The sequence below is a fragment of the Ranitomeya imitator genome, chromosome 3, assembly GCF_032444005.1.
Source record: "Ranitomeya imitator isolate aRanImi1 chromosome 3, aRanImi1.pri, whole genome shotgun sequence".
In the NCBI taxonomy this organism is placed as follows: Eukaryota; Metazoa; Chordata; class Amphibia; order Anura; family Dendrobatidae; genus Ranitomeya; species Ranitomeya imitator.
Window position 1 is genome coordinate 530548995 of NC_091284.1, and position 27536 is coordinate 530576530.

The 27536-nt window shown below is 46.0% G+C and overlaps 1 protein-coding gene across 4 annotated transcripts in view; it reads right to left on the reverse strand.

Moving 5' to 3' along the window:
* The window catches only part of AKAP1 (A-kinase anchoring protein 1), a 118105-nt gene extending 91626 nt beyond the window's left edge, over positions 1–26479 (reverse strand). The window contains exon 1 of one of the 4 annotated variants that reach the window (XM_069757790.1): positions 26409–26479. In XM_069757790.1, coding sequence (XP_069613891.1) covers positions 26409–26419 — 11 coding nt within the window. In that variant the 5' untranslated portion in view covers positions 26420–26479. Of the gene's footprint in view, positions 1–10045; positions 10230–15292; positions 15666–26408 lie in introns of those variants that run through there. The other 3 variants (XM_069757792.1, XM_069757791.1, XM_069757788.1) reach the window with 3 other exon arrangements.
* Positions 26480–27536: the final 1057 nt, after the last annotated feature.

Consider the following 27536-nt stretch of genomic DNA (forward strand, 5'->3'; position numbering starts at 1 on the left):
AAAAACTCATTAAAAACGCATACATTATGCATTCTATCATTTAGAATGCATTCTGCATGTTTTGTGCACATGGATGCGTTTTTTTCCGCGAAAAAAACGCATTGCGGTAAAAAAAATGAGCATGTTCATTATTTTTGCAGATTTTCTGCGTTTTTCCCGCAATTCTATGCATTTGGGAAAAAACGCACCAAAAACGCATCAAAATCGCGGTAAAACCGCGGTAAAAACGCATGCGGATTTCTGGCAGAAATGTCCAGTTTTTGTCAGGAATATTTCTGCAAGAAATCCTGACGTGTGCACATACCCTCAAAGGGAAACCATCAGAAAACAAAAAATGGTTTAATTCAGATTTTTGTGTTACATGAATTTTTAAAGAGGCATCATTTCTCCTTGCGGAGATCGACATGCTAAGCATGTCGATATGAGGAGACTTAAAGCCGCAATGCTCCTCTAATAATGCTAATTATGCAAATTGTCTTTTCAGAGAGGAAGAGAGTTAAGGTACCTTCACACTGAACGATATCGCTAGCGATCCGTGACGTTGCAGCGTCCTGGCTAGCGATATCGTGCAGTTTGACAGGCAGCAACGATCAGGATCCTGCTGTGATGTCGTTGGTCGCTGCAGAAAGTCCAGAACTTTGTTTCGTCGCTGGACTCCCTGCAGACATCGCTGAATCGGCGTGTGTGACGCCGATTCAGCGTTGTCTTCACTGGTAACCAGGGTAAACATCGGGTTACTAAGCGCAGGGCCGCGGTTAGTAACCCGATGTTTACCCTGGTTTCCAGCGTAAAAGTAAAAAAAAAACAACACTACATACTTACCCCAGCACTGTCCCCAGCACTGTGCTTTCCTGCACTGGCTGTGAGCGCCGGCCAGCCGGAAAGCACAGCGGTGACGTCACCGCTGTGCTTTCCGGCCGCTGTGCTTACACAGCGCAGAGAAGCAGAACGCCGGGGGACAGACAGCGGAAGGTAAGTATGTAGTGTTTGTTTTTTTTAACTTTTACGCTGGTAACCAGGGTAGACATCGGGTTACTAAGCGCGGCCCTGCGCTTAGTAACCCGATGTTTACCCTGGTCACCGGCATCGTTGGTCGCTGGAGAGCTGTCTGTGTGACAGCTCTCCAGCGACCAAACAGCGACACTGCAGCGATCCACATCGTTGTCGGTATCGCTGCAGCGTCGCTCAGTGTGAAGGTACCTTTAGAACTCTAGCGCCACCTATTGGAGGTAGCAATTCTACAAGTCAATGTTGACCCTTTAACGAGCCTTGTCACATGACTTAGGATAATAGCCAAACCAGAATCTCAATTTGCAGACACTGTGTTTCGGGGTACTGCCCCTCGTCAGTGCAAAGCGGAGATCTGGTTTGGGTATGTGAGAGGCTTCAGACTTATCCAAGAAGTATCGCTTCTCCATGCGGAGGGTCAGCAATGACTTGTAGGATTGCTACCTTCCAATAGGTGGCACTAGAGTTCTAGCCCTCTTCCTCTCTGAAAAGACAATTTGTATAATTAGCATATTACCCAGAGGAGCATTGCGGCTTTAAATCACCTCATCTCGACATGCTTAGCATGTCGATCTCTGCAAGGAGAAATACTTCTTGGATAACAGTCTGACACCTCTCACACAGCAAAACCAGATCTCCACTTTGCACTGACGAGGGGCAGTACCCCGAAACAGTGTCTGCAAATTGAGATTCTGGTTTGGCTATTATCCTAAGTCATGTGACAAGGCTCGTTAAAGGGTCAACATTGACTTGAAGGATTGCTACCTTCCAATAGGTGGCACCAGAGTTCTAGCTCTCTTCCTCTCTAAAGAAACAATTTGCATGAATTTTTAAAAACAATGCTTTTTCTTTTAGATTTTTTTCACATTACTATCTTATTTAACCCCTTCATGACCCAGCCTATTTTGACCTTAAAGACCTTGCCGTTTTTTGCAATTCTGACCAGTGTCCCTTTATGAGGTAATAACTCAGGAACGCTTCAACGGATCCTAGCGGTTCTGAGATTGTTTTTTCGTGACATATTGGGCTTCATGTTAGTGGTAAATTTAGGTCAATAAATTCTGCGTTTATTTGTGATAAAAACGGAAATTTGGCGAAAATTTTGAAAATTTCACATTTTGAATTTTTATTCTGTTAAACCAGAGAGATATGTGACACAAAATAGTTAATAAATAACATTTCCCACATGTTTACTTTACATCAGCACAATTTTGGAAACAAAATTTTTTTTTGTTAGGAAGTTATAAGGGTTAAAATTTGACCAGCGATTTGTCATTTTTACAACGAAATTTACAAAACCATTTTTTTTAGGGACCACCTCACATTTGAAGTCAGTTTGAGGGGTCTATATGGCTGAAAATACCCAAAAGTGACACAATTCTAAAAACTGCACCCCTCAAGGTACTCAAAACCACATTCAAGAAGTTTATTAACCCTTCAGGTGCTTCACAGCAGCAGAAGCAACATGGAAGGAAAAAATGAACATTTAACTTTTTAGTCACAAAAATTATCTTTTAGCAACAATTTTGTTATTTTCCCAATCGTAAAAGGAGAAACTGAACCACGAAAGTTGTTGTACAATTTGTCCTGAGTACGCTGATACCTCATATGTGGGGGTAAACCACTGTTTGGGCGCACGGCAGGGCTTGGAAGGGAAGGAGCACCATTTGATTTTTTTAATCAAAAATTGGCTCCACTCTTTAGCGGACACCATGTCACGTTTGGAGAGCCCCTGTGTGCCTAAAAATTGGAGCTCCCCCACAAGTGACCCCATTTTGGAAACTAGACGCCCCAAGGAACTTATCTAGATGCATAGTGAGCACTTTGAACCCCCAGGTGCTTCACAAATTGATCCGTAAAAATGAAAAAGTACTTTTTTTTCACAAAAAAATTCTTTTAGCCTCAATTTTTTCATTTTCACATGGGCAACAGGATAAAATGGATCCTAAAATGTGTTGGGCAATTTCTCCTGAGTACACCAATACCTCACATGTGGGGGTAAACCACTGTTTGGGCACATGGTAAGGCTCGGAAGGGAAGGAGCGCCATTTGACTTTTTGAATGAAAAATTATTTCCATCGTTAGCGGACACCATGTCGCGTTTGGATAGCTCCTGTGTGCCTAAACATTGGCGCTCCCCCACAAGTGACCCCATTTTGGAAACTAGACGCCCCAAGGAACTTATTTAGATGCCTAGTGAGCACTTTAAACCCTCAGGTGCTTCACAAATTGATCTGTAAAAATGAAAAAGTACTTTTTTTTCACAAAAAAATTTTCGCCTCAATTTTTTCATTTTCACATGGGCAGTAGGATAAAATGGATCATAAAATTTGTTGGGCAATTTCTCCCGAGTACGTCGATACCTCATATGTGGGGGTAAACCACTGTTTGGGCACTCGGCAGGGCTCGGAAGGGAAGGCGCGCCATTTGACTTTTTGAATGGAAAATTAGCTCCAATTGTTAGCGGACACCATGTCGCGTTTGGAGAGCCCCTGTGTGCCTAAACATTGGAGCTCCCCCACAAGTGACCCCATTTTGGAAACTAGACGCCCCAAGGAACTTATCTAGATGCATATTGAGCACTTTAAACCCCCAGGTGCTTCACAGAAGTTTATAACGCAGAGCCATGAAAATAAAAAATAAATTTTTCTTTCCTCAAAAATGATTTTTTAGCCTGGAATTTCCTATTTTGCCAAGGATAATAGGAGAAATTGGACCCCAAATATTGTTGTCCAGTTTGTCCTGAGTACGCTGATACCCCATATGTGGGAGTAAACCACTGTTTGGGCGCACGGCAGGGCTCGGAAGGGAAGGCACGCCATTTGGCTTTTTAAATGGAAAATTAGCTCCAATCATTAGCGGACACCATGTCACGTTTGGAGAGCCCCTGTGTGCCTAAACATTGGAGATCCCCCAGAAATGACACCATTTTGGAAACTAGACCCCCAAAGGAACTAATCTAGATGTGTGGTGAGGACTTTGAACCCCCAAGTGCTTCACAGAAGTTTATAACGCAGAGCCATGAAAATAAAAAAAAAAATTATTTTCTCAAAAATGAACTTTTAGCCTGCAATTTTTTATTTTCCCAAGGGTAACAGGAGAAATTTGACCCCAAAAGTTGTTGTCCAGTTTCTCCTGAGTACGCTGATACCCCATATGTGGGGGTAAATCACTGTTTGGGCACATGCCGGGGCTCGGAAGTGAAGTAGTGACGTTTTGAAATGCAGACTTTGATGGAATGCTCTGTGGGCGTCACGTTGCGTTTGCAGAGCCCCTGATGTGGCTTAACAGTAGAAACCCCCCACAAGTGACCCCATTTTGGAAACTAGACCCCCAAAGGAATTTATCTAGATGTGTGGTGAGCACTTTGAACCCCCAAGTGCTTCATAGAAGTTTATAAGGCAGAGCCGTGAAAATAATAAATACGTTTTCTTTCCTCAAAAATAATTATTTAGCCCAGAATTTTTTATTTTCCCAAGGGTTACAGGAGAAATTGGACCCCAAAAGTTGTTGTCCAGTTTCTCCTGAGTACGCTGATACCCCATGAGTGGGGGTAAACCACTGTTTGGGCACACGTCGGGGCTCAGAAGGGAAGTAGTGACTTTTGAAATGCAGACTTTGATGGAATGGTCTGCGGGTGTCACGTTGCGTTTGCAGAGCCCCTGGTGTGCCTAAACAGTAGAAACCCCCACAAGTGACCCCATTTTAGAAACTAGACCCCCCAAGGAACTTATCTAGATATGTGGTGAGCACTTTGAACCCCCAAGTGCTTCACAGACGTTTACAACGCAGAGCCGTGAAAATAAAAAATCATTTTTCTTTCCTCAAAAATTATGTTTTAGCAAGCATTTTTTTAGATTCACAAGGGTAACAGGAGAAATTGGACCCCAGTAATTGTTGCGCAGTTTGTCCTGAGTATGCTGGTACCCCATATGTGGGGGTAAACCACTGTTTGTGCACACGTCAGGGCTCGGAAGTGAGGGAGCACCATTTGACTTTTTGAATACGAGATTGGCTGGAATCAATGGTGGCGCCATGTTGCGTTTGGAGACCCCTGATGTGCCTAAACAGAGGTAACCCCTCAATTCTAACTCCAACACTAACCCAAACACACACCTAACCCTAATCCCAACTGTAGCCATAACCCTAATCACAACCCTAACCACAACCCTAATTCCAACCCTAACCCTAAGGCTATGTGCCCACGTTGCGGATTCGTGTGAGATATTTCCGCACCATTTTTGAAAAATCCGCGGGTAAAAGGCACTGCGTTTTACCTGCGGATTTTCCGCGGATTTCCAGTGTTTTTTTTGCGGATTTCACCTGCGGATTCCTATTGAGGAACAGGTGTAAAACGCTGCGGAATCCGCACAAAGAATTGACATGCTGCGGAAAATACAACGCAGCGTTTCCGCGCGGTATTTTCCGCACCATGGGCACAGCGGATTTGGTTTTTCATATGTTTACATGGTACTGTAAACCTGATGGAACACTGCTGCGAATCCGCAGCGGCCAATCCGCAGCCAAATCCGCACAGTGTGCACATAGCCTAATTCTAAAGGTATGTGCACACGCTGCGGAAACCGCTGCGGATCCGCAGCAGTTTCCCATGAGTTTACAGTTCAATGTAAACCTACGGGAAACAAAAATCGCTGTACACATGCTGCGGAAAAACTGCACGGAAACGCAGCGGTTTACATTCCGCAGCATGTCACTTCTTTGTGCGGATTCCGCAGCGGTTTTACAACTGCTCCAATAGAAATCGCAGTTGTAAAACCGCAGTGAAATGCGCAGAAAAAAACGCGGTAAATCCGCCATAAATCCGCAGCGGTTTAGCACTGCGGATTTATCAAATCCGCAGAGGACCAGAATACGTGTGCACATACCGAAACCCTAACCCTACCCCTAGCCCTAACCCTATTCTAACATTAGTGGAAAAAAAAAAATTTCTTTATTTTTTTTATTGTCCCTACCTATGGGGGTGACAAAGGGGGGGGGGGGGTCGTTTATTATTTTTTTTATTTTGATCACTGAGATATAATCTCAGTGATCAAAATGCACTTTGGAACGAATCTGCCGGCTGGCAGATTCGGCGGGCGCACTGCGCATGCGCCCGCCATTTTGGAAGATGGCGGCGCCCAGGGAGAAGACGGACGGTGCCCCGGCTGGATCGGTAAGTATGATGGGGTAGGGGGGGGGGGGAGCACGGGGGGGGGGAATCGGAGCACGGGGGGGGGGGGGGGGAAATCGCAGCGCGGGAGGGGTGGAACGGAGCACGGGGGGCGTGGAACGGAGCACGGGGGGGCTGGAATGGAGCACGGGGGGGTGGAACGGAGCACCGGGGGGTGTGGATCGGAGTGCAGGGGGGGGTGATTGGAGCACGGGGGGAGCGGACAAGAGCACGGGGGGAGCGGAGCACTGGACGGAGGGGAGCCGGAGCAGTGTACCGGCCAGATCGGGGGGCTGGGGGGGGGGGCGATCGGTGGGGTGGGGTGGGGGCACATTAGTATTTCCAGCCATGGCCGATGATATTTCAGCATCGGCCATGGCTGGATTGTAATATTTCACCAGTTATAATAGGTGAAATATTACAAATCGCTCTGATTGGCTGTTGAAAGTGAAACTGCCAATCAGAGCGATCGTAGCCACGAGGGGGTGAAGCCACCCCCCCTGGGCTAAACTACCACTCCCCCTGTCCCTGCAGATCGGGTGAAATGGGAGTTAACCCTTTCACCCGGCCTGCAGGGACGCGATCTTTCCATGACGCCACATAGGCGTCATGGGTCGGATTGGCACCGACTTTCATGACGCCTACGTGGCGTCATGGGTCGGGAAGGGGTTAAACAAAATTAGTAATTTTGCAATTTTCAAAGTGACCAATGGGATTTCCTGCAGTTTCATGAGTTTTCAGCAGGCTCCTTATCCGCAGATGTAGGATCCAATGACAATAGTGTTGTCACTGGAGTTGATAGACTTACTTTTTTAGGATCGAGTCGGGTTTCGCGAAACCCGACTTTTTCAAAAGTCGGGTTGGGTGAAATCGGCCGATTATTGCGAAAAGTCAGGGGTTGGCCGAAACACGAAATCCAATGCAAGACAATGGGGAATCAAAGTCGGCAGTGAGTGGAGGACAGGAAAACACCTACAGTGCCCATTTTAATGCCAATAACATCAATTCGTATTTCTTAAGCTTGTCAATCTTAATTTACTTCATAATAGTAGTTAGGCATTGAAAACAGGGGGTCATTTGGCTAAAGTTGTGGGGGGGGGAGGGGTAGGGCTGGCTCAAGATTTTCGTGGGCCCAGGAAACACAGAATACATCACGGCGGTGGAGCAGGGAGAGGTAAGTATTTCAACTTTTCAAGTGCTGTGATCCTGAGCAAGCAGGGGGGCCCACTAGTTGGCACTGGCACAGGGCCCCTCATAGTACGGCGGCGTGTTTGACGGCGGGTGGCGCCTCCCACTGCCAGACACTTTTGCGTACTATGAGGGGCCCTGTGCCAGTGCCAACGAGTATGCCCCCCCCCCCCCCCCACCTGATGAAGGAACCTGCACTTTCATCTGCACCTTCCTCTTTGTCCCCGTATAAGGTGGTATGGTATGCGGGAAGAGGAACCTGACTTTCAGCAGGGTCAGATTCTGGCTGTGTAGAGTGCCAGGGGAATGTAGTGGTCTGGGTCAATGTACCAGCAGACTCATCTAGCAGTGGCTGGGCAATGGGCAGGATGAGGAGGAAACACAGATATAGGCCCAAATAATAAAGTAGGCTAAATGCAGTTCAAAATTGGTAACAGGCGGCATAGCTTTGTTCAGCGGAGGACAACTGTAAGGAGTGGCTGACACAGTTAGTAGGCCCAAATAAGTAAGTAGGCTAAATCCAGTTCAAAATTGGTAACAGGCGGCATAGCTTTGTTCAGCGGAGGACAACTGTAAGGAGTGGCTGACACAGTTAGTAGGCCCAAATAAGTAAGTGGGATAAATGCAGTTCAAAATTGCTAACAGGAGTACACAGGCGGCATTGCTTTGTTCAGTGGAGGACAACTGTAATAAGTGGCTCAGACAGACTTGGGCTACGTTCACATTTGCGTTCTGCCGGGCTGCGTCGGGCGCAGCCGCGGCGACGCATGCGTCATGCGCCCCTATATTTAACATGGGGGCGCATGGACATGCGTTGCATTGCGTTTTGTGACGCATGCGGTTTTTTGGCGCACGCGTCAGAGCGCAGAGGACGCAGCAAGTTGCATTTTTTTGCGTCCATAATCATGCCAAAAAAAGGACGCATGCGTCACAAAACAATGCGTTTTGCTTGCGTTTTGGTTTGCGTTGTGCGTTGCGTCGCCGACGCAGCACCGCACAACGCAAATGTAAACGTAGCCTTAGTAGGCCTAAAATAAAGTAGGTTAAATGCAGTTCACAATTGGCAATAGGAGTACACAGGCGGCATAGCTTTGTTCAGCGGAGGACAACTGTTATGAGAGGCTCACACAGTCACTAGGCCCTAGTAAGTATGTGGGCTAAATGCAGTTCAAAATTGGTAATAGGAGTACACAGGCGGCATTGCTTTGTTCAGTGGAGGACAACTGTAATAAGTGGCTGACACTATTAGTAGGCCAAAATAATAAAGTGGGCTAAATGTCAGCCAAAAAAAAAATGTTCATAAATAAACTGGTGGCATAGCTAGGTACAGGGGTGGGCTCCTCTGCTGAGTAGCAGACAGTGGTAGTTGGCGCTAAAGTATTAACTGGTCTAAATGGAGGCCAGGGCCCCTGTATATTTTTACCATCATCTATCATTTCAACAAATTTGTATTGGCAGTGCCATTGAAGGATTTAACAGCACAGACTACACCGTGATGGAGCAGGGAGAGGTAAGTTTTGCAAGTGGTAGAGCACTGTTCGAGCTTGGGGGGGAGGGGGGAGGCGGACACTCGCTCGTGGGTGGTGGTACTGGCACAGGGCCCCTCATATTACGACGGTGTGTCTGACGTTGGTTGTGCACCACCACCATCAGAGACACTTCATTGTACTATGAGGGACCCTGTGCCAGTGCCGTCGCCCAAGAGTGGGCGCACCCACCTGTCCAGGCAAACGGCACTCGTACGGGTGCTTGCGCCAAGTGGTGACCACGGCCCTGTGGGGGGAATCAGCTCATTTAGGGAGGTATAAAAATGGCCTATGGTGGACATTCAGCAGCTGGAATTGGAGAAGTCAGTAAGAGGAGGCCAAGAGCAAGACATTTTTCAGGCAAGCTACGTGTCAGCAGGGGAAGGTGGGGCAAAATAATTTGAAATCCATGATTGGTTCATTTTAATGAAGATTAGATCATCAACATTTCAGGTAACCAGACGTGTCCTTTTTTTCGGTCAGTATTGAACCAGCAGTACTGAAGACTTTCTGATAGCACACTAGCAGCTGGGCAAGCGAGCTCCTGTAATGCATATTCTGCCAATTCTGGCCAGGTGTCTCTTTTAGATGCCCAGTAACCAAAGGGGAATGACCTGTGAGTGAGAACATCAATAAGGGAGGAAAAATAGTTGGTAACCATACTGGACAAATGCTGTCGCCTGTCACTTTGAATTGATGCAGCAGTACCTGTCGTGTCTGTGGTCATTGCGAAATCACTCCACAACCTGGTCATAAAACCCCTCTGTCCACCGCCACTTCAGGTTTGTGCACCTCTAACACCTCTGCCATGTTGCCCCCTACAGCTCATGTGAGAACCATCACCGCCTCTGTGTGCTGGGAATGCCTGAACCAAACGGTCTACAAGAGTTACTTGTTTGGTAGCCAATATTTGCTCCAGGTTCTCATGTGGCATGATATTTTGTAATTTTTCTTTGTATCGTGGATCCAGGCCAACCAGTAGTCGTCATCGGTCATCATTTTGAAAATGCGGGGGTCCCTTAATAGGATACGCAAGGCATACTCTGCCATGTGGGCCAATGTTCCAGGTGTCAATTCACTGCTTGTGCTGGGTTGAGGAGCACTTTCTTGCAAATCAACTTCACTTGTGGCCCGCAAAAACCCTGTACCTGACCTTGCAACGCCACCAGTTTCTGTTGCCCCGAGAAGCATCCTCCTCCCATAAATATTCATCCCCATCATCCTCTTCTTCGTCCGCCACCTCGTCCAGGAGAGTTCCCTGACCAGACAATGGCTGACCGTCATCAAGGCTTCCCTCCTCCTCGGCTGCAGACGCCTGCTCCTTGATGTGCGTCAAACTTTGCTGCATACAAACACATTCAGCCAATTTGTATTAGTATGTTTAGCCCGGCATTTTTTATTGGGCAATCAGTTTTTATTAATGTGGCACACACAATACTTTGCACGGTCTCACGGTGTTACTGGTTGCATTGCTGTTTAACTATTTCCGCGTTTGCGCAGGCTCCTGTGTGCTTCTCCTGGGGTAATTATGTTTTGAGGTTTCTTTCCTTTTATAGCTATATAGCATCCGCCAACTATAGGTTTGCAATAAGTGGTAGCTTTTACTTGGCACATTATACCGCTGCGTAGGTGTTGTCCTCGGTATTATATGTTTAGCCATATCTATTCCACTGACCTCCTGGTGTGTTTAAAGGATATGTACACACATAGCATTTTGCATTGTGGCTTTTAGATCTCCTCATACATTCTTTCCACTATCATTATGCTGTGTTATGGCAACTTACCACTTGGTGGTCGGCCGAAAGATTGATGTCTTTAGATGCATAGGAGATGCTCACATGTGACCTGTTTATTTGATCGGAGGTACTTTCTAACGATATAATTGGTCTGTATATATGTGCTTGAGATTTTTTTAATCATTTTTGATACCAATAAAATTGATTATCTTTGAACTTTACATTCGTGATGCCTTTCTAATTATGGCTGGCCTTCTGTGCTTATGATACCTTGAATGTGTTCTTTCTAATTGGACTAAGATGTTTACTGGTCCATGCATCTGTTGTGAGGTGCACCTTTCTACTGACTGATTGCCTCAGTGCATGGACAATGCGGTCTTTGACATGCTGGTGGAGGGCAGGGATGGCTTTTCTCGCAAAGAAGTGTCGACTGGGTAGGTCATAGCGTGGTACTGCGTAGGCCATCAGGGCTTTGAAAGCTTAGCTTTCAACCAACCGGTAGGGCATCATCTCCAACCATATTAGTCTAGCAATGTGGGCGTTCAAACCCTGTGTACGCGGATGACAGGAGGAGTAGTTTCTTTTCCTAGCGAGAGTCTCTTGTAGAGTGAGCTGGACTGGAGAGCTGCATATGGTGGAACTAGCGCTGGGGGTGGTGGACATGGCAGATTCAGAGAGGGTTGGTGATGGTATTCTTGATGTTGGCCTACCTACAGTGTTTCCTACCAAGAACCTTGTGATTCCCTGACTGCTTTGGCCTTGCGACGATACCTCCACATTTGCTGCTGGTGGTGTCCTAACCGGTGGGCTTACTGTGAGGGAAACAATGTAGCATTGCTGACTACCTTCATTCTGAGCAGGTGCACCAACGGTACTGGACGTTCGGTAGTTAGTCCAGGCTTGCAAGTGCATGCTGGTTAAATGTCTACGCATGCACGTTGTATATAAACTTTGGAGATTCTTCCCTCTGCTAAAGGTCTTTGAGCACTTCTTACAGATAACTTTGCACTGATCATTCGGATCTTGGTTAAAAAATGCCCACACTGCACTCTTCCTACTATGGAATACCTTTTCAGGCATTGCACGCTGTGCTACTTTCACCGGATGGCCACTGTGTCCTAAAACTGTTTTTGGATTTGACAAACATTTTTGGCCAGATACGGGCCTGCCAGATGAAAGCTGTTGCGATGTAGATGGCTGCTGCGGATCATCCTCCTCCGCTTCTGAGCTACTGGCAGCGGCACCCTCTTCCCCCAATGGCTGCCAATCTGGGTCAACAACTGGGTCATCTATCACCTCCTCTTCAATGTCATATGCACCTTCCTCTATGTCACCTTGTAAGGTGCTATAGCGTTCGTGACGGGGCACCATAGTCTCATCAGGGTCAGATTCTGGCTCAGTATACTGCAAGGGCAATATAGAGATCTAGCTGTGGCTGTGCACTCCATGTCCGATTCATCTTGTAATGGGCTTTTAACAATTTCCCTCTCTAACCCAGGCACGGTATGTGTAAAGAGCTCCATGGAGTAAACAGTTTTGCCTGACGCATCCTTCACTTTTGGTTTGGGTGAAGGACACAAGGAAGCGACTTGTTCCTGACCGGGAGCATCCACTGACAACTCGCTGCTTTTAGATTTCGAACCTTCTGAAGAGGAGGCGAAAGAGCTAGAGGCTGAGTCAGCAAGGAAAGCCAAAACTTGTTCCTGCTGCTCCAGCTTTAAAAGCAGTTTTCCTACTCGCAGATGAGGGAGCCTTCGAGGCCTTGTATAGCCAGACGATGACGCTGGCTCAACACCTCCAGCCTTTGGTGCTATTTTGCTTTTCCCCACCACCACCAGATGCTCCACCACCACCAACACCACCATCAGTATCAGCTGGCAACGCCCGCCCACGGCCTCTTCCACCAGACTTCCTCATTTTTGGAAAAATCTAACCAAAATAACCATTATATTTTACTGTGAAACAAGGTAGAAGGTGTACATGAACTTGTGGAGAATTTAAATCTCCCTTTTTTTTTTGGGGGGGGGGGGGGGGGGTCGGGGGGAGAGGAGACTACCACAAAACTCAGGCGTAGTGTATTACACTACACAATGTAAGTGGCAGGATGTGGCTGGAAGATGTACGACAAACTAACGGAGCTGTGACGTAGATCTACTTAGTGCCAATTTCAATCTCCCTTTTTTTTTTGGGGGGGGGGGGGAAGGGGGTTGAGACTGCATCAAAACTCAGGCCCAGTGTATTACACTACACAATGTACGTGGCATGGCAGATATATTAAAAAATACAAGGACTGTAGTACAATTTCAATCTCCCTACAATGATCTCAGGACAAGTATGGCAGCAATAAAAAGGATTGCTGCTCACAGAAGTGTGGACAAAGAAACAAGAGAACTGTGCAGAAAGGAGCAACAGGATGTTTGCTTTTAAAAAAAAAGCAGTTGGTTTGCACAGCGGCGTACAAACAGCAATGCAGCTATCAGGGAGCCTTATAGGGCAGCCTAATAAGCTACAGAGCTGATGCACAAAAATATAAACTCCACTGTCCCTGCAAAGAAAAAGTGGTGTTGGACAGTGGAAATCGCTACAGCACAAGCAGTTTCGGGGTTAATCTTCCCTCCCTAACTATATACCTTCTTCTGATGAAGCTGCAGCAACCTCTCCCTATGCTAAGATCGGCAGAAGTAAGATGGCGGTCGGTGTGCAGACGTGGTGATGCGTTTCTAATATACTTTTTCTCTGATTGTGGCTTACAAATACTGATGTAAAATACTGACCAAATACTCAGTGTGCACGTGGTCTAAGGGAACCTGTCCAGACCACAATTGTAGCCAGTCATGTTTTACATAGTGTTTCATAGTAAACATGCTTTGACAAGCCAGCTGGGGACTGCCTTGGCCGACTAGTCCTTTGTGTTCTCCAGCGGGCCTCTCCTCGCCCTTGTTAGCCAAGACAGAACTGTGCAATGCATAAGTGAACACAGCCTAAAATCACTACATGCATGAGCACTTCACCTACAGCAATAAAGGTTTATGCACACTAACCAGCCAGCTTATGCTATAGTCACTGGAAAACAAATTATACTCCATAACTCTAATCCTTGGCCATGAGACAGTCTAATGGATAATGCTGCAATTTTTGCCATTTTTCCCCCACACAGATCATTCAAATTGGGTATTCTACTATTACTGAGCCCAAAAGTATCCGTTGTTCATATGGAGAGTAAAAATAGCGCAAACAAGTCCGAAATAGTGATCAGATCCATTTGTCAGGACCTTGTAACAATCTAATATAAAATGATAAAGTGCATGCTGATAAATCCCTCTGCACAGACTATTATTTATATCTTTTAGAAACATAACCACGTGTGACTACAGTAGCAGGGTCTCAAACTGTTTCTACTAGGCCCTGCCACACAGGCCAAGGTGATGCCTGGGCCCCGCCAAAAAATTAAAAGTAACCCATGTTTAAATTAGAAATAAAAAGTTAATTGTTAATAAACCATGTTATGGCAGCTAGAATAAGAATTGTGCAAACTATAGGCCGTTCTCACTGACAATTAGGGGGCTCCTCAGTATAAGCCGTGGTGCTGTCAGTGGGCACAGATTGTAAAGGGCCCCTCATCAAAAGTCACCCAAAACCAGCTGTAATTATAAGTTATAGTGGAACCTGTAGATGGCACACTGCCCTCCAATGCACTGCCATGTTAGCGGCACCTGTAGATGGCCACGGAGGATGGCACACTGCCCTCCAATGCACTGCCATGCTAGTGGCACCTGTAGATGGCCACAGAGGATGGCACACTGCCCTCCAATGCACTGCCATGCTAGTGGCATCTGTAGATGGCCACGGAGGATGGCACACTGCCCTCCAATGCACTGCCATGCTAGTGGCACCTGTAGATGGCCACGGAGGATGGCACACTGCCCTCCAATGCACTGCCATGCTAGTGGCACCTGTAGATGGCCACGGAGGATGGCACACTGCCCTCCAATGCACTGCCATGCTAGTGGCACCTGTAGATGGCCACGGAGGATGGCACACTGCACTCCAATGTCACATACTGTACTACATAGTGTGCAGGTGGCACAGCAGGCCGGTGACCTTTGAGCCCGCCATTAGTGCCAGTGTGGGTGACCTTGATGAGGTACCTCTGGTCACACTGCAGACCACACTAACCCTGCAGGCATTGGAGCTGGTGAGAGCAGCTGAGCCATTGTGTGCCCCTCCATTAGGCCAGGCCATCCCCCACAGCTGGTTAGTGTGGCAGGTCACCATGAGGGGCTCACGTTCTGCCCGCAGCCACGTGCCTGAGGTCACCCCGCTGCCTCCATATACACGGAGGACTATACCAGGCTATGTATAGGAATAGCTCCGGTCTATTTATAGCCACCAGGCCCAGACTCCGTGCCCGCTGTCTGCCACCCACGGCCCGGCAGTGCCAGCCCTGCACGTGTAGTGCGCCCACCGCCGGGAAATCACAGCGCCCCGCTCCTCAGCCAGACACCACCCCTTCCCCGCACGCCTGCCTCTCCTGTGTACTGCACACACGTGGGCGCCCAGAAGGACACTCTGAGGAGAGGGGCAGCCGGGCCGCACAGGACGTCACCGAGGCGACTATCGCCCTGTACCCACGCAGCAGAGGCAGCACAAGCCGGACAACTCACCGGCTACACCGGGAAACCTCGGAGATTACACTCCACAGCCATGGAGGCGGAAACTGCAGCAAATCAGCGGGCCGCACTGCCCCGGGCAGGAAGGAGAGCGCCCTCTCCCCGCACCAACACCTGCACACAGCGGCCTCGAACTCACCTAGCAGAGTGCTCGCTTACTGCGCCGAACACCGTCTAAGGGGCGTGAAACCCGGAGGAGGAGCATGTGTGCTTCTTTCCACGTCTCGACCAATCAGCTTCCAGGGGCCAGGCTGCGTCACTAAGAACGGAAGTAAAAGCACAACACACCGCACAGTGCTCAGAGCGCTCGCACGTTAGTGAGTCTGACACTGAGAGCGGCCGGACTCGAACTTGAACGTGTTACGTCAGGGAGGATTCTCGTGACGTCGCTTCCTTTTCCTATCTGGGATGGAGCATTCTATAAGGTGTCACTGTACAGTGTGACCATAGAGTGTGACTGGAGGTATCGCGATAGGGACGTCCCCGTTATGAAGTGCACTCGGGTGGCTTAAGGGTATCCAGGGCCCTGGGCTGTTCAGACACTGTGGCCCCCGGTCATCATATACCCGAACCAGATTATTCCAGAGAAATAGTTGCTGTGTGAAACTATAACCTGTCAAGCATCTATTGCTCTAGTCAATTTACCCTTCAGTTAGGAAGAAAAAAAAAACACCACAATACCATCACCATAAGGCCATGTGCACACGTTGCAGATTAGGCTTAGGAATTTCTGGTGCGGATTCTGCCTCTCCTGGCAGAAAACGCACCTGCGGATTTGTCGCGTTTTTTGTGCGGTTCCGCAGCGTTTTTTTGTGCGTTTTTGCTGCGGTTTTCTTGCGGATTTGCTGCGGTTTTTACCCCTGCGGTTTTCTATAATGGAATGGGTACAAAAACGCTGCAGATTCACAAAAAACAAGTGACATGCTACTTTTAAACCGCAGCATTTCTGCGGCGGATTTTCTGCAGTGTGCACAGCATTTTTTTTTCTCATTGATTTACATTGTACTGTAAATCAATTGCGGATCTGCAGCGTTTCTGCACTTCATAAAACGCTGCGGAGCCGCAGAGAATCTGTGTGCACATACCCTAAGTGCCAGTATTCACAGGAGATCTGTACTTAGTATGCAGTGTCTGTGTAGAGGTAATCCAGTGATCACCGGTGACATTATACACAGGACCTCTGTATATAGTATACAGTTAATTAATCAGATAAGTAACCACTTGTATGCAAAATTTTATGTCAAGCACCAATAAATATATAAATCCTCCCAAATAAAAAGTGCAAAAAAGACACCGTAAAAACTTATTTTAATGAAAGTAATATAAAGTATAAAAAAAGTAATATAATCACAAAATATAGCTGATACATACAGTTAGGTCCATATATATTTGGACAGAGACATCATTTTTCTAATTTTGGTTACAGACATTACCACAATGAATTTTAAACAAAACAATTCCGGTGCAGTTGAAGTTCAGACTTTCAGCTTTCATTTGAGGGTATCCACATTAAAATTGGATGAAGGGTTTAGGAGTTTCAGCTCCTTAACATGTGTCACCCTGTTTTTAAAGGGACCAAAAGTAATTGGACAGATTCAATAATTTTAAATAAAATGTTCATTTTTAGAACTTGGTTGAAAACCCTTTTTTGGCAATGACTGCCTGAAGTCTTCAACTCATGGACATCACCAGACGCTGTGTTTCCTCCTTTTTGATGCTCTGCCAGGGCTTCCCTGCGGTGGTTTTCAGTTGCTGTTTGTTTGTGGGCCTTTCTGTCTGAAGTTTAGTCTTTAACAAGTGAAATGCATGCACAATTGGGTTGAGATCAGGTGACTGACCTGGCCATTCAAGAATATTCCACTTCTTTGCTTTAAAGGGAACCTGTCACCTGAATTTGGCGGGACTGGTTTTGGGTCATATGGGCGGAGTTTTCGGGTGTTTGATTCACCCTTTCCTTACCCGCTGGCTGCAATATTGGATTGAAGTTCATTCTCTGTCCTCCATAGTACACACCTGTGCAAGGTAAGATTGCTTTGCGCAGGCGTGTACTATGGAGGACAGAGAATGAACTTCAATCCAATATTGCAGCCAGCATGCAGCCAGTGGGTAAGGAAAGGGTGAATCAAACACCTGAAAACTCCGCCCATATGACCCAAAACCAGTCCCGCCAAATTCAGGTGACAGAGTCCCTTTAATAAACTCCTGGGTTGCTTTGTCTTTATGTTTTGGGTCATTGTCCATCTGTTGACCAATCAGTTTGGCTGGATCTGAGCACACAGTATGTCTCTGAATACCTCAGAATTCATTCGGCTGCTTCTGTTCTGTGTCACATCATCAATAATCACTAGTGACCCAGTGCCACTGGCAGCCATGCATGCCCAAGTCATCACACTGCCTCCGTCGTGTTTTACAGATGATGTGGTATGCTTTGGATTATGAGCTGGACCACGCCTTTGCCATACTTTTCCCTTTCCATCATTCTGGTAGAGGTTGATCTTGGTTTCATCTGTCCAAAGAATGTTCTTCCAGAACTGTGCTGGCTTTTTAGATGTTTTTTAGGAAAGTCCAGTCTAGCCTTTTTATTCTTGATGCTTATGAGTGGCTGCACCGTGCAGTGAACCCTCTGTATTTACTTTCATGCAGTCTTCTCTTTATGGTAGATTTGGATATTGATACGCCGACCTCCTGGAGAGTGTTGTTCACTTGGTTGGCTGTTGTGAACGGGTTTCTCTTCACCATGGAGATTAACCCCTTAGTGACAGAGCCAATTTGGTACTTAATGACCGAGCCAATTTTTACAATTCTGACCACTGTCACTTTATGAGGTTATAACTCTGGAACGCTTCAACGGATCCCGGTGATTCTGAGATTGTTTTTTCGTGACATATTGTACTTCATGTCAGTGGTAAAATTTTTTTGATATTACTTGCTTTTATTTATTAAAAAAACGGAAATATGGCGAAAATTTTGAAAATTTCGCAATTTTCAACATTTGAATTTTTATTCCCTTACATCAAAGAGATATGTCACACAAAATGGTCAATAAATAACATTTCCCATATGTCTACTTTACATCAGCACAATTTTGGGAAAAAAAAAAAAATTATTATGGAGTTATAAGGGTTAAAATTTGACCAGCAATTTCTTATTTTTACAGCAAAATTTACAAAACCATTTTTTTTAGGGACCACCTCACATTTGAAGTCAGTTTGAGGGGTCTATGTAGCAGAAAATGCCCAAAATTGACACCATTCTAAAAACTGCACCCCTCAAGGTACACAAAACCACATTCAAGAAGTTTATTAACCCTTCAGTTGCTGCACAGGAACTGAAGCAATGTGGAAGGAAAAAATGAACATTTTACTTTTTTTCACAAATATTTTACTTCAGAACCAATTTTTTTTATTTTCACATGTGTAAAAAAAGAAAATGAACCACATAATTTGTTGTGCAATTTGTCCGGAGAATGCCGATACCCCATATGTGGGGAGGGACCACTGTTTGGGTGCACAGTAGAGCTCAGGAGGGAAGGAGCGCCATTTGGCTTTTTCAACATAGAATTCCCTGGAATTGAGATCGGACACCATGTCGCGTTTGGAGAGCCGCTGATGTGCCTAAACAGTGGAAACCCCCCACAAGTGACACCATTTTGGAAACTAGACCCCCTAAGGAACTTATCTAGGTGTGTGGTCAACACTTTGAACCCCCAAGTGCTTCACACAAGTTTATAACGTAGAGCCGAAAAAATTAAAAATCATTTTTTTTTCACAAAAATGATCTTTTCACCCCCAATTTTTTATTTTCCCAAGGGTAGCAAGACAAAATGGACCCCAAAAGTTGTTGTGCAATTTGTCCTGAGTATGTCGATACCCCGTATGTGGGGGTAAACCTCTGTTTGGGTGCACAGTAGAGCTCAGAAGGGAAGGAGCGCCATTTGACTTTTTCAACATAGAATTCTCTGGAATTGAGATCGGACACCATGTCGCGTTTGGAGAGCCCCTGATGTGCCTAAACAGTGGAAACCCCCCACAAGTGACACCATTTTGGAAACTAGACCCCCTAAGGAACTTATCTAGGTGTGTGGTCAACACTTTGAACCCCCAAGTGCTTCACACAAGTTTATAACGTAGAGCCGAAAAAATTAAAAATCATTTTTTTTTCACAAAAATGATCTTTTCCCTCCCAATTTTTTATTTTCCCAAGGGTAGCAAGACAAAATGGACCCCAAAAATTGTTGTGCAATTTGTCCTGAGTATGTCGATACCCCGTATGTGGGGGTAAACCTCTGTTTTGGTGCACAGTAGAGCTCAGAAGGGAAGGAGCGCCATTTGACTTTTTCAACATAGAATTCTCTGGAATTGAGATCGGACACCATGTCGCGTTTGGAGAGCCCCTGATGTGCCTAAACAGTGGAAACCCCCCACAAGTGACACCATTTTGGAAACTAGACCCCCTAAGGAACTTATCTAGGTGTGTGGTCAACACTTTGAACCCCCAAGTGCTTCACACAAGTTTATAACGTAGAGCCGAAAAAATTAAAAATCATTTTTTTTTCACAAAAATGATCTTTTCACCCCCAATTTTTTATTTTCCCAAGGGTAGCAAGACAAAATGGACCCCAAAAGTTGTTGTGCAATTTGTCCTGAGTATGTCGATACCCCGTATGTGGGGGTAAACCTGTTTGGGTGCACAGTAGAGCTCAGAAGGGAAGGAGCGCCATTTGACTTTTTCAACATAGAATTCTCTGGAATTGAGATCGGACACCATGTCGCGTTTGGAGAGCCCCTGATGTGCCTAAACAGTGGAAACCCCCCACAAGTGACACCATTTTGGAAACTAGACCCCCTAAGGAACTTATCTAGGTGTGTGGTCAACACTTTGAACCCCCAAGTGCTTCACACAAGTTTATAACGTAGAGCCGAAAAAATTAAAAATCATTTTTTTTTCACAAAAATGATCTTTTCACCCCCAATTTTTTATTTTCCCAAGGGTAGCAAGACAAAATGGACCCCAAAAGTTGTTGTGCAATTTGTCCTGAGTATGTCGATACCCCGTATGTGGGGGTAAACCTCTGTTTGAGCGCACTGCGGAGCTTGGAAGGGAAGGTGCGCCGTTTGACTTTTTAATCTCTTAATTGTGAGAGCGGACGCCATTTTGGGTTTGTAGATGTGCCTAACAGCAGAAACCCCCCACAACTGACCCCGTTTTGGAAACTACACCCCTCAAAGATTTTAATCAGGGGTATATTGAGCAATTTGAACCCACATGTATGACACAGAGTTTGATAACATTAGGTCGTCATATGTAAAAAATTAATTTTTTTCCACGAGAATCTTGTTTTAGACCTGAATGTCTCACTTTTTCAGAAATAACATCAAAAAGTGGACCCCACAATTCGTTACCCACTTTATTATGAGTGCAGCGATATCCCATATGTAGTAAAAAAGTTCTGTTTGGACAAATGGCAGGGCTTGGACAGAAAGGGGCACAATGTGACAAATTTGGCTTTATTTGAAATTGAAGATCCAAGACCCATTCAAAGCTTCTAGAGACATTGAGCAAAAAAGAAAATCCTTCCAGGAATTATTACTCACAGAGGGAGGCATGCTCCTAAAACACAATGGCTGACTATAAAATTGGTCTTGCTAACAAAACAGTTGTCCCGCATTTGCGTATATTGTAGCAGGAAGAATAAACTGTACTGGAATGAAGGGCAAAATGTGTAGGAAAATGCAGCCAACTATGTGGCAAAGCGGAGTTTGTTCCAAAGATGAAAGAACACCATCAGGGCTAGAATGGCAGACACTTTCAGAGACTGGTCGTACAACGTCCTTTTAGCTCCATCAATCCCTATATGAGAGACGAATGTGCCAATAGACGTGGTACACCATAGCAAGCTCCCACCCGCCAAGGTCAGAACCGCTATATGCACAAAACAACCAGTTCTCTATAGAAAGTATTGTCTGGTACCAGAGGTTCGGCAAGAACCATAAAGTAAAGCACATAGTGTATAAGTACGGAACTTCCTCATTTTTTAGAAATCCTACAATAAAATGATCATGCCCGTATCATCAACATAAATATAAGTAATCTAAATGGAAGCCAAAGTTTTGTGTAGCAAGACAGTTATAAAAACAGTCAAAGTTAGATAAATGGTCAAAAATGTTTGTGAGTAATCAAGTCCTAGAATTCATTTTCAGATAATCTCACTTTTCATGATCATTTCTGGGGTCCACATTCTAACGCTTATTGACATAGGTACGTGGACGAGAATTTGTTGGAATAGTAGTTTGGTATGGGATTGATCGAGTCGTAGAATTTTCAGATGACCTGACTTTGCAAGAACATTTGTGGGGTCCACACTCTAGAGCGTACAGACGTGGGTACGTGGATGAGAATTTGTTGGGATAGTAGTTTGGTATGGGATTGATCGAGTCGTAGAATTTTCAGATGACCTGACTTTGCAAGAACATTTGTGGGGTCCACACTCTAGAGCGTACAGATGTGGGTACGTGGACGAGAATTTGTTGGGATAGTAGTTTGGTATGGGATTGATCAAGTTCTGGAATTGTGAAATGGGGTAAAATGGGATCTACTAATTAAAATATTATTTATCAATTGTTCCAAATTGTACTACTGGGGCCACTAAGCAAAAAATAAAAATTATTGAAAAAAAGCAAACTAATAATTGTAGGTGGTGTGGTAGGTCTCAAAACAGGGGGAGATACAAAGGCCTGGTTGGGATGGGCATGTGGGGCAATAGAATCGGGAATAACTCCGCCTGCCATGCTTTCTGCAAACTCGGCACCTTTTTTGAGGATACCTTTGGGTGGGAGTGACAGGGACAGGGTGAGGAAAATGGCGTTCTGACAGTCTCCGGGAATCCTCAGAGTCGAAGGCTTCCCCCGGTGCCATCGACTCAAATATGAGGCTCTCTACTACTTTCTCCTGAAAGTGCAGGAAAGTTAGCGGTCCTTGAGATTTTTTATATAGGACAAAGCTGTTGTAGGTGGCAGTCTGAATTAGATAGATTCCCACCTTTTTATACCACGCCCTGGTCTTCCTCTTGACCAGGTATGGTTGCAGAACCTGGTCTGACAGGTCTACGCCACCCATATGGTTGTTATAATCTGTGACGCAGACAGGTTTTTCTTTGTCCCTGGTGGCACCCCTCTCTCTGACCGTCACAGTGGTGTCCGTATGCAGTGTGGAAAGCATATAGACGTCCTTCCTGTCTTTCCACTTCACTGCAAGTAGTTGGTCGCTTGCAAGTGAAAATGACGCCCCCCTCTCCAAACGTCTGGACACCAACTGTGACGGAAACCCCACTCTGTTTTTCCTCACTGTCCCACAGGCCCCTGTACTTGCAGCATGGAGGGATTTGTATAGGGGGATACTTGTGTAATAATTATCTGTGTACACGTGGTACCCTTGATTGAGAAAGGGCGTCATTAGCTCCCAGACAATTTTGCCTGGGATACCAATTGTCTGGGGGCAGTTTGGGGGGTTTATTTGGCGGTCCCTACCTTCGTAAATTAGGAAGGTGGACGTGTACCCTGATGAGCTCTCGCAAGCTTTATATAATTTTACGCCGTATTTGGCTCTCTTGGAGGGAATAAATTGGCGGAATGAAAGACGGCCCTTGTAGCTCATCAAGGACTCGTCGACTGCCATATTTTGCTCTGGGGTATAGGAATTTAGAAAGGAAGTTTTTAGGAGGGAAATTAGGGGTCTTAATTTATTTAGCCGATCGTAGTTGGGGTCAGTTCTTGGGAGAGCTTGGGAATTGTCACTGAAGTGGAGGAATCTCATCAGGGCTTCGTAACGGGCTCGGGACATGATGGCTGCAAATACAGGGGTGCAGTGGACAGCTTTTGTTGCCCAGTAAGAGCGGAGAGTGGGTTTTTTTACTATACCCATATTCAGGGTGAGGCCTAAGAATTTTTTAATTTCGGGGACATTTGTGGGGATCCAGGAACGGGAAAGAAAGGCAGTGGGTTTTTGGGAAATATATTGCCGGGCATATAGGTTAGTTTGGTGGACGATTAATTGCAGGACTTCGGGGCTAATGAAAATTTCAAAAAAATCAATGGGGGTAAAATTGGCGACATCTACTTTTATTCCGGGGACTGCAGAAAAAGGGGGAATTTGAGGGGAAAATGAGGTGTCATTATACCACAGCGGGGGGGGGACTGCGGTACTTGGTCCTGCCTCTGAAGCTTCAGCAGTGACGACCGACTCCGCTACCACCGGGCTGGGGGATCCCGTGGAGGAAGAGTCATCATCACTGTCTGAAAACTGCTCAGCTTCAGGGGCAGAATCTGTTTCGCTGCCGGAGCTGCCGGAGCAAAGCAGGCTGTAAGCTTGCTCCGCGCTAAAAGTTCTGCGGGCCATTTAATCTAATTCCTCCCCTAACCCTAACCCTACCCCTAACCCTACCCCTAACCCTAAAAAAAAATTTAAAAAAAAAATTATAATTTTTTTTTCCTTTTTTTTTATAATCCTCTGCTGATGATGCAGGGATTACGGAGAACGGGGGTGGGTAAATGGGATGCTGGCGGAGGCAGATATTATGTTTTGTGAATAACTGACAGGGCAGCACTTGAACTGTAGTCTCTCTGTCTTCTCTCCTAGAACAACTACAAGGAGAGAAGAGAGAGGTACAGCCCAAGTGCTGCCATATTTATTAAATATTAGGGGTTTTGATCACTGTAATTGGACATGTTACAGTAATCAAAACCCAGCAGCCAATGAGAAAATTCTCATAGGTTGCTGGGTCTCTGCTGGCAGATCATGGCAGGCGCACTGCGCATGCGCCCGCCATTTTCTTCCAGCAGAGAAGAAGAAGGGGGGCCAGGAGCAGTGGGCTGGGGACCGGGGACCATGGGCTGTGGACCGGGGACAGGGGGACATCAGGAGGAGGTATGGTGGGGGGCTCTATTTCTCTCCCCTCTGATGTGCGATCACATCAGAGGGGAGAGAAATCCAAAGCATTTTTTTTTTTTTTTTTACAAACTATTTGCAGCGATCGCAATCCCGGGGGTCTGTAAAGACCCCCGGGATTGCGATCGCTCCAGGGGGTCTGTAAAAACAGACCCCAATACACCGGGGGAAGCTAGGCTTTGGCGGGCGCATCTGCACATGCGCCCGCCATTTTGGAGCCCGGACAGCTAGGAGGAGGGTCGGGGACCGGGGGGGCACCTTCTCCGGTACATAAGGTACCGTGGGGGGCTCGGGGGACCCTATTTCTCTCCCCTCTAATGTCCGATCACATTAGAGGGGAGAGAAACACAATACTAATGCGGTTAATTACCGGCGATCGCAAAAGCGGGGTCGGTGAAAACCGACCCGAATCATGTTCTCTGGGGTCTCGGCTACCCCCGGCAGCCGAGACCCCGGAGAAAATCGGCCTCTGGGGGGCGCTATGTACTTTTTCCACAGCGCCGTTAATTAACGGCGCTGTGGCTTAAGTACCCTTAGCGGCCGCCGTTAAAAGGCGTATCGGCGGTCGCTAAGGGGTTAGTCTGCGATCATCCACCACTGTTGTCTTCCATGGGCGCCAAGGTCTTTTTGCATTGATGAGATCACCAGTGCTTTCTTTCTTTCTCAGAATGTACCAAACTGTACATTTTGCCACTCCTAATATTGTAGCAATTTTTTTGATGTTTTTTTTTCTTCTGTTTTTACAGCTAAAGGATGGCTTGTTTCACCTGCATGGAGAGCTCCTTTGACCGCATTTTTACTTCACAGCAAACCCTTCCAAATGCAAGCACCACACCTCAAATCAACTCCAGGCCTTTTATCTGCTTAATTGAGAATGATATAATGAAGGAATTGCCCACATCTGTCCATGAAATAGCCTTGGAGTCAATTGTCCAATTACTTTTGGTCCCTCTAAAAACAGGGTGGCACATGTTAAGGAGCTAAAACTCCTAAACCCTTCATCCAATTTTAATGTGGATACCCTCAAATGAAAGCTGAAAGTCTGAACTTCAACTGCATCTGAATTGTTTTGTTTAAAATTCATTGTGGTAATGTCTATAACCAAAATTAGAAAAATGTTGTCTCTGTCCAAATATTTATGGACCTAACTGTATGGGCACAATATAGTAGTATAAAAAGATGCCTACCAAAATATTGCAAAATAATATATAAACCTCCACACTAATATGATATATCCTAGCACCGTTCCAAAAAAGCACAACATTTGTGTAAAAAATGATATATGAAAACCACTCAAAAGTGCATAGTGCAAGAAATATATATTGCAAAAAAAAATGTGCAAAACAATTGCAAAAATGTGCAATGAATAATACAGCAAAAAAAAAAAAAATCAGAAAAGCACCACAAAAAGAAATTTGCAAAACTGTAATCAGTACATAGCAAAAAGTGCAATAGTGCTATAAAAAGTGCAATAACATTAGCAGGCCAAGATTGCACAATATAAATAAATAGTTACAATTGCACTTGAGCCCATAAACATAGTAATGCAGTGGATACTATAATAAAGTGCTTCAATAGGACAAAAAAGTGCAGGAAGTGCCGGTAACTAGTATACCGCTGACACATTAACCATAACAGAGTGGATACAGTAAATAGAATCAATAACATTGGAGGCTCCTCATACCTACATGTGCTCAAACCCTATGCGCGTTTCGACGCTCGCCTTCTTCCAATGATATTCAGGATCTTCACTCTGAAAATTATTATCATTATTATTATACTAGTTACCGACACTTCCTGCACTTTTTTGTCCTATTGAAGCACTTTATTATAGTGGCGGGGGGCCTGATAAAAGGTCATCGAGGGCCGTAAATGGCCCTGGGACCTGAGGTTCCCCACCCCCTGGTATAGGTGTGACTGGAGGTATTGTGATAGGGACATCCCCAGCATGGAGTGTACTATATTCTGTTAGTATAGTATATGACTGAATGTATCCCGATAGGGACATTCTTGGCATGGAGCATACTATATTGTGTTAGTATATGGCATGACTGGAGGGAGGTATCCCGATAGGGACATTCTTGGCATGGAGCATACTATATTGTGTTAGTATATGGCATGACTGGAGGGAGGTATCGCGATAGGGACATCCCCAGCTGATCACTACCTGTCACACATCAGTCTTGGTGAGGCTGCAACTGTGTCCTTCCTTGTGTCTGTAGTGTGCCACACACCGCCATGTTAGGATACAGGAAGAAATGTGACACCACAGTATTTGTCTCAGCACAGGCAGCCTTGGTGTGAGCTGCATGTCTGTCTCCAGGGCTCACCAGCACTCATTAACCCTCTAGCAGAGGCGTAGCTAGAGCTTTTGCCGCCCGGGGCTGGTCCCGAGCTTGGCGCCCCCCCCCCCCCCCAGCAGGAATAAGACCTCAGATGTAGAACTTTAATTGTTTCGCCGGTGAATGTTACCATCACATGATCGGGACTGCAAAAATAACCAAGTTCTGCTTACCTGACCGCGCTCCTGCTCTCTCCACGCAGCTGAAACGTGCACTCGCCGGCGACTGACAATGATGTCAGACGCCGGCGACATGCACACTGGGACTGACGTCAGCTGCCAGCCTCAGATTGGCTGGCGGCTGTTAACTATTGACGTGCGGGCGCGGGCCCACACGTCAATAGCGTTAAACAGCTGCAGCGCCGGCCGCAGCCCGGTGACCCACCCCCAGGGCCGGCTCCAGGTTTTTGAGGGCCCCGGGCAAAAGAGTCTCAGTGGGTCCCCCCCCCCCCTTTAACACATACCACGATTCATGATGCCCAGATACGGCAGAGAAATCTAGGTATAGTCCAATGCCAGATTTCACTTCTTATATGAGTGACAGCTATTGCAAATTCTGCAGTGTATATATACAGGACAGGAGGAGTGGTACTGTGCAGTGTATATATACAGGACAGGAGGAGTGGTACTGTGCAGTGTATATATACAGGACAGGAGGAGTGGTACTGTGCAGTGTATATATACAGGACAGGAGGAGTGGTACTGTGCAGTGTATATATACAGGACAGGAGGAGTGGTACTGTGCAGTGTATATATACAGGACAGGAGGGGCGGTACTGTGCAGTGTATATATACAGGACAGGAGGAGTGGTACTGTGCAGTGTATATATACAGGAGGAGTGGTACTGTGCAGTGTATATATACAGGAGGAGTGGTACTGTGTGGTGTATATATACAGGACAGTGGTACTGTGCGGTGTATATATACAGGAGGAGTGGTACTGTGCAGTGTATA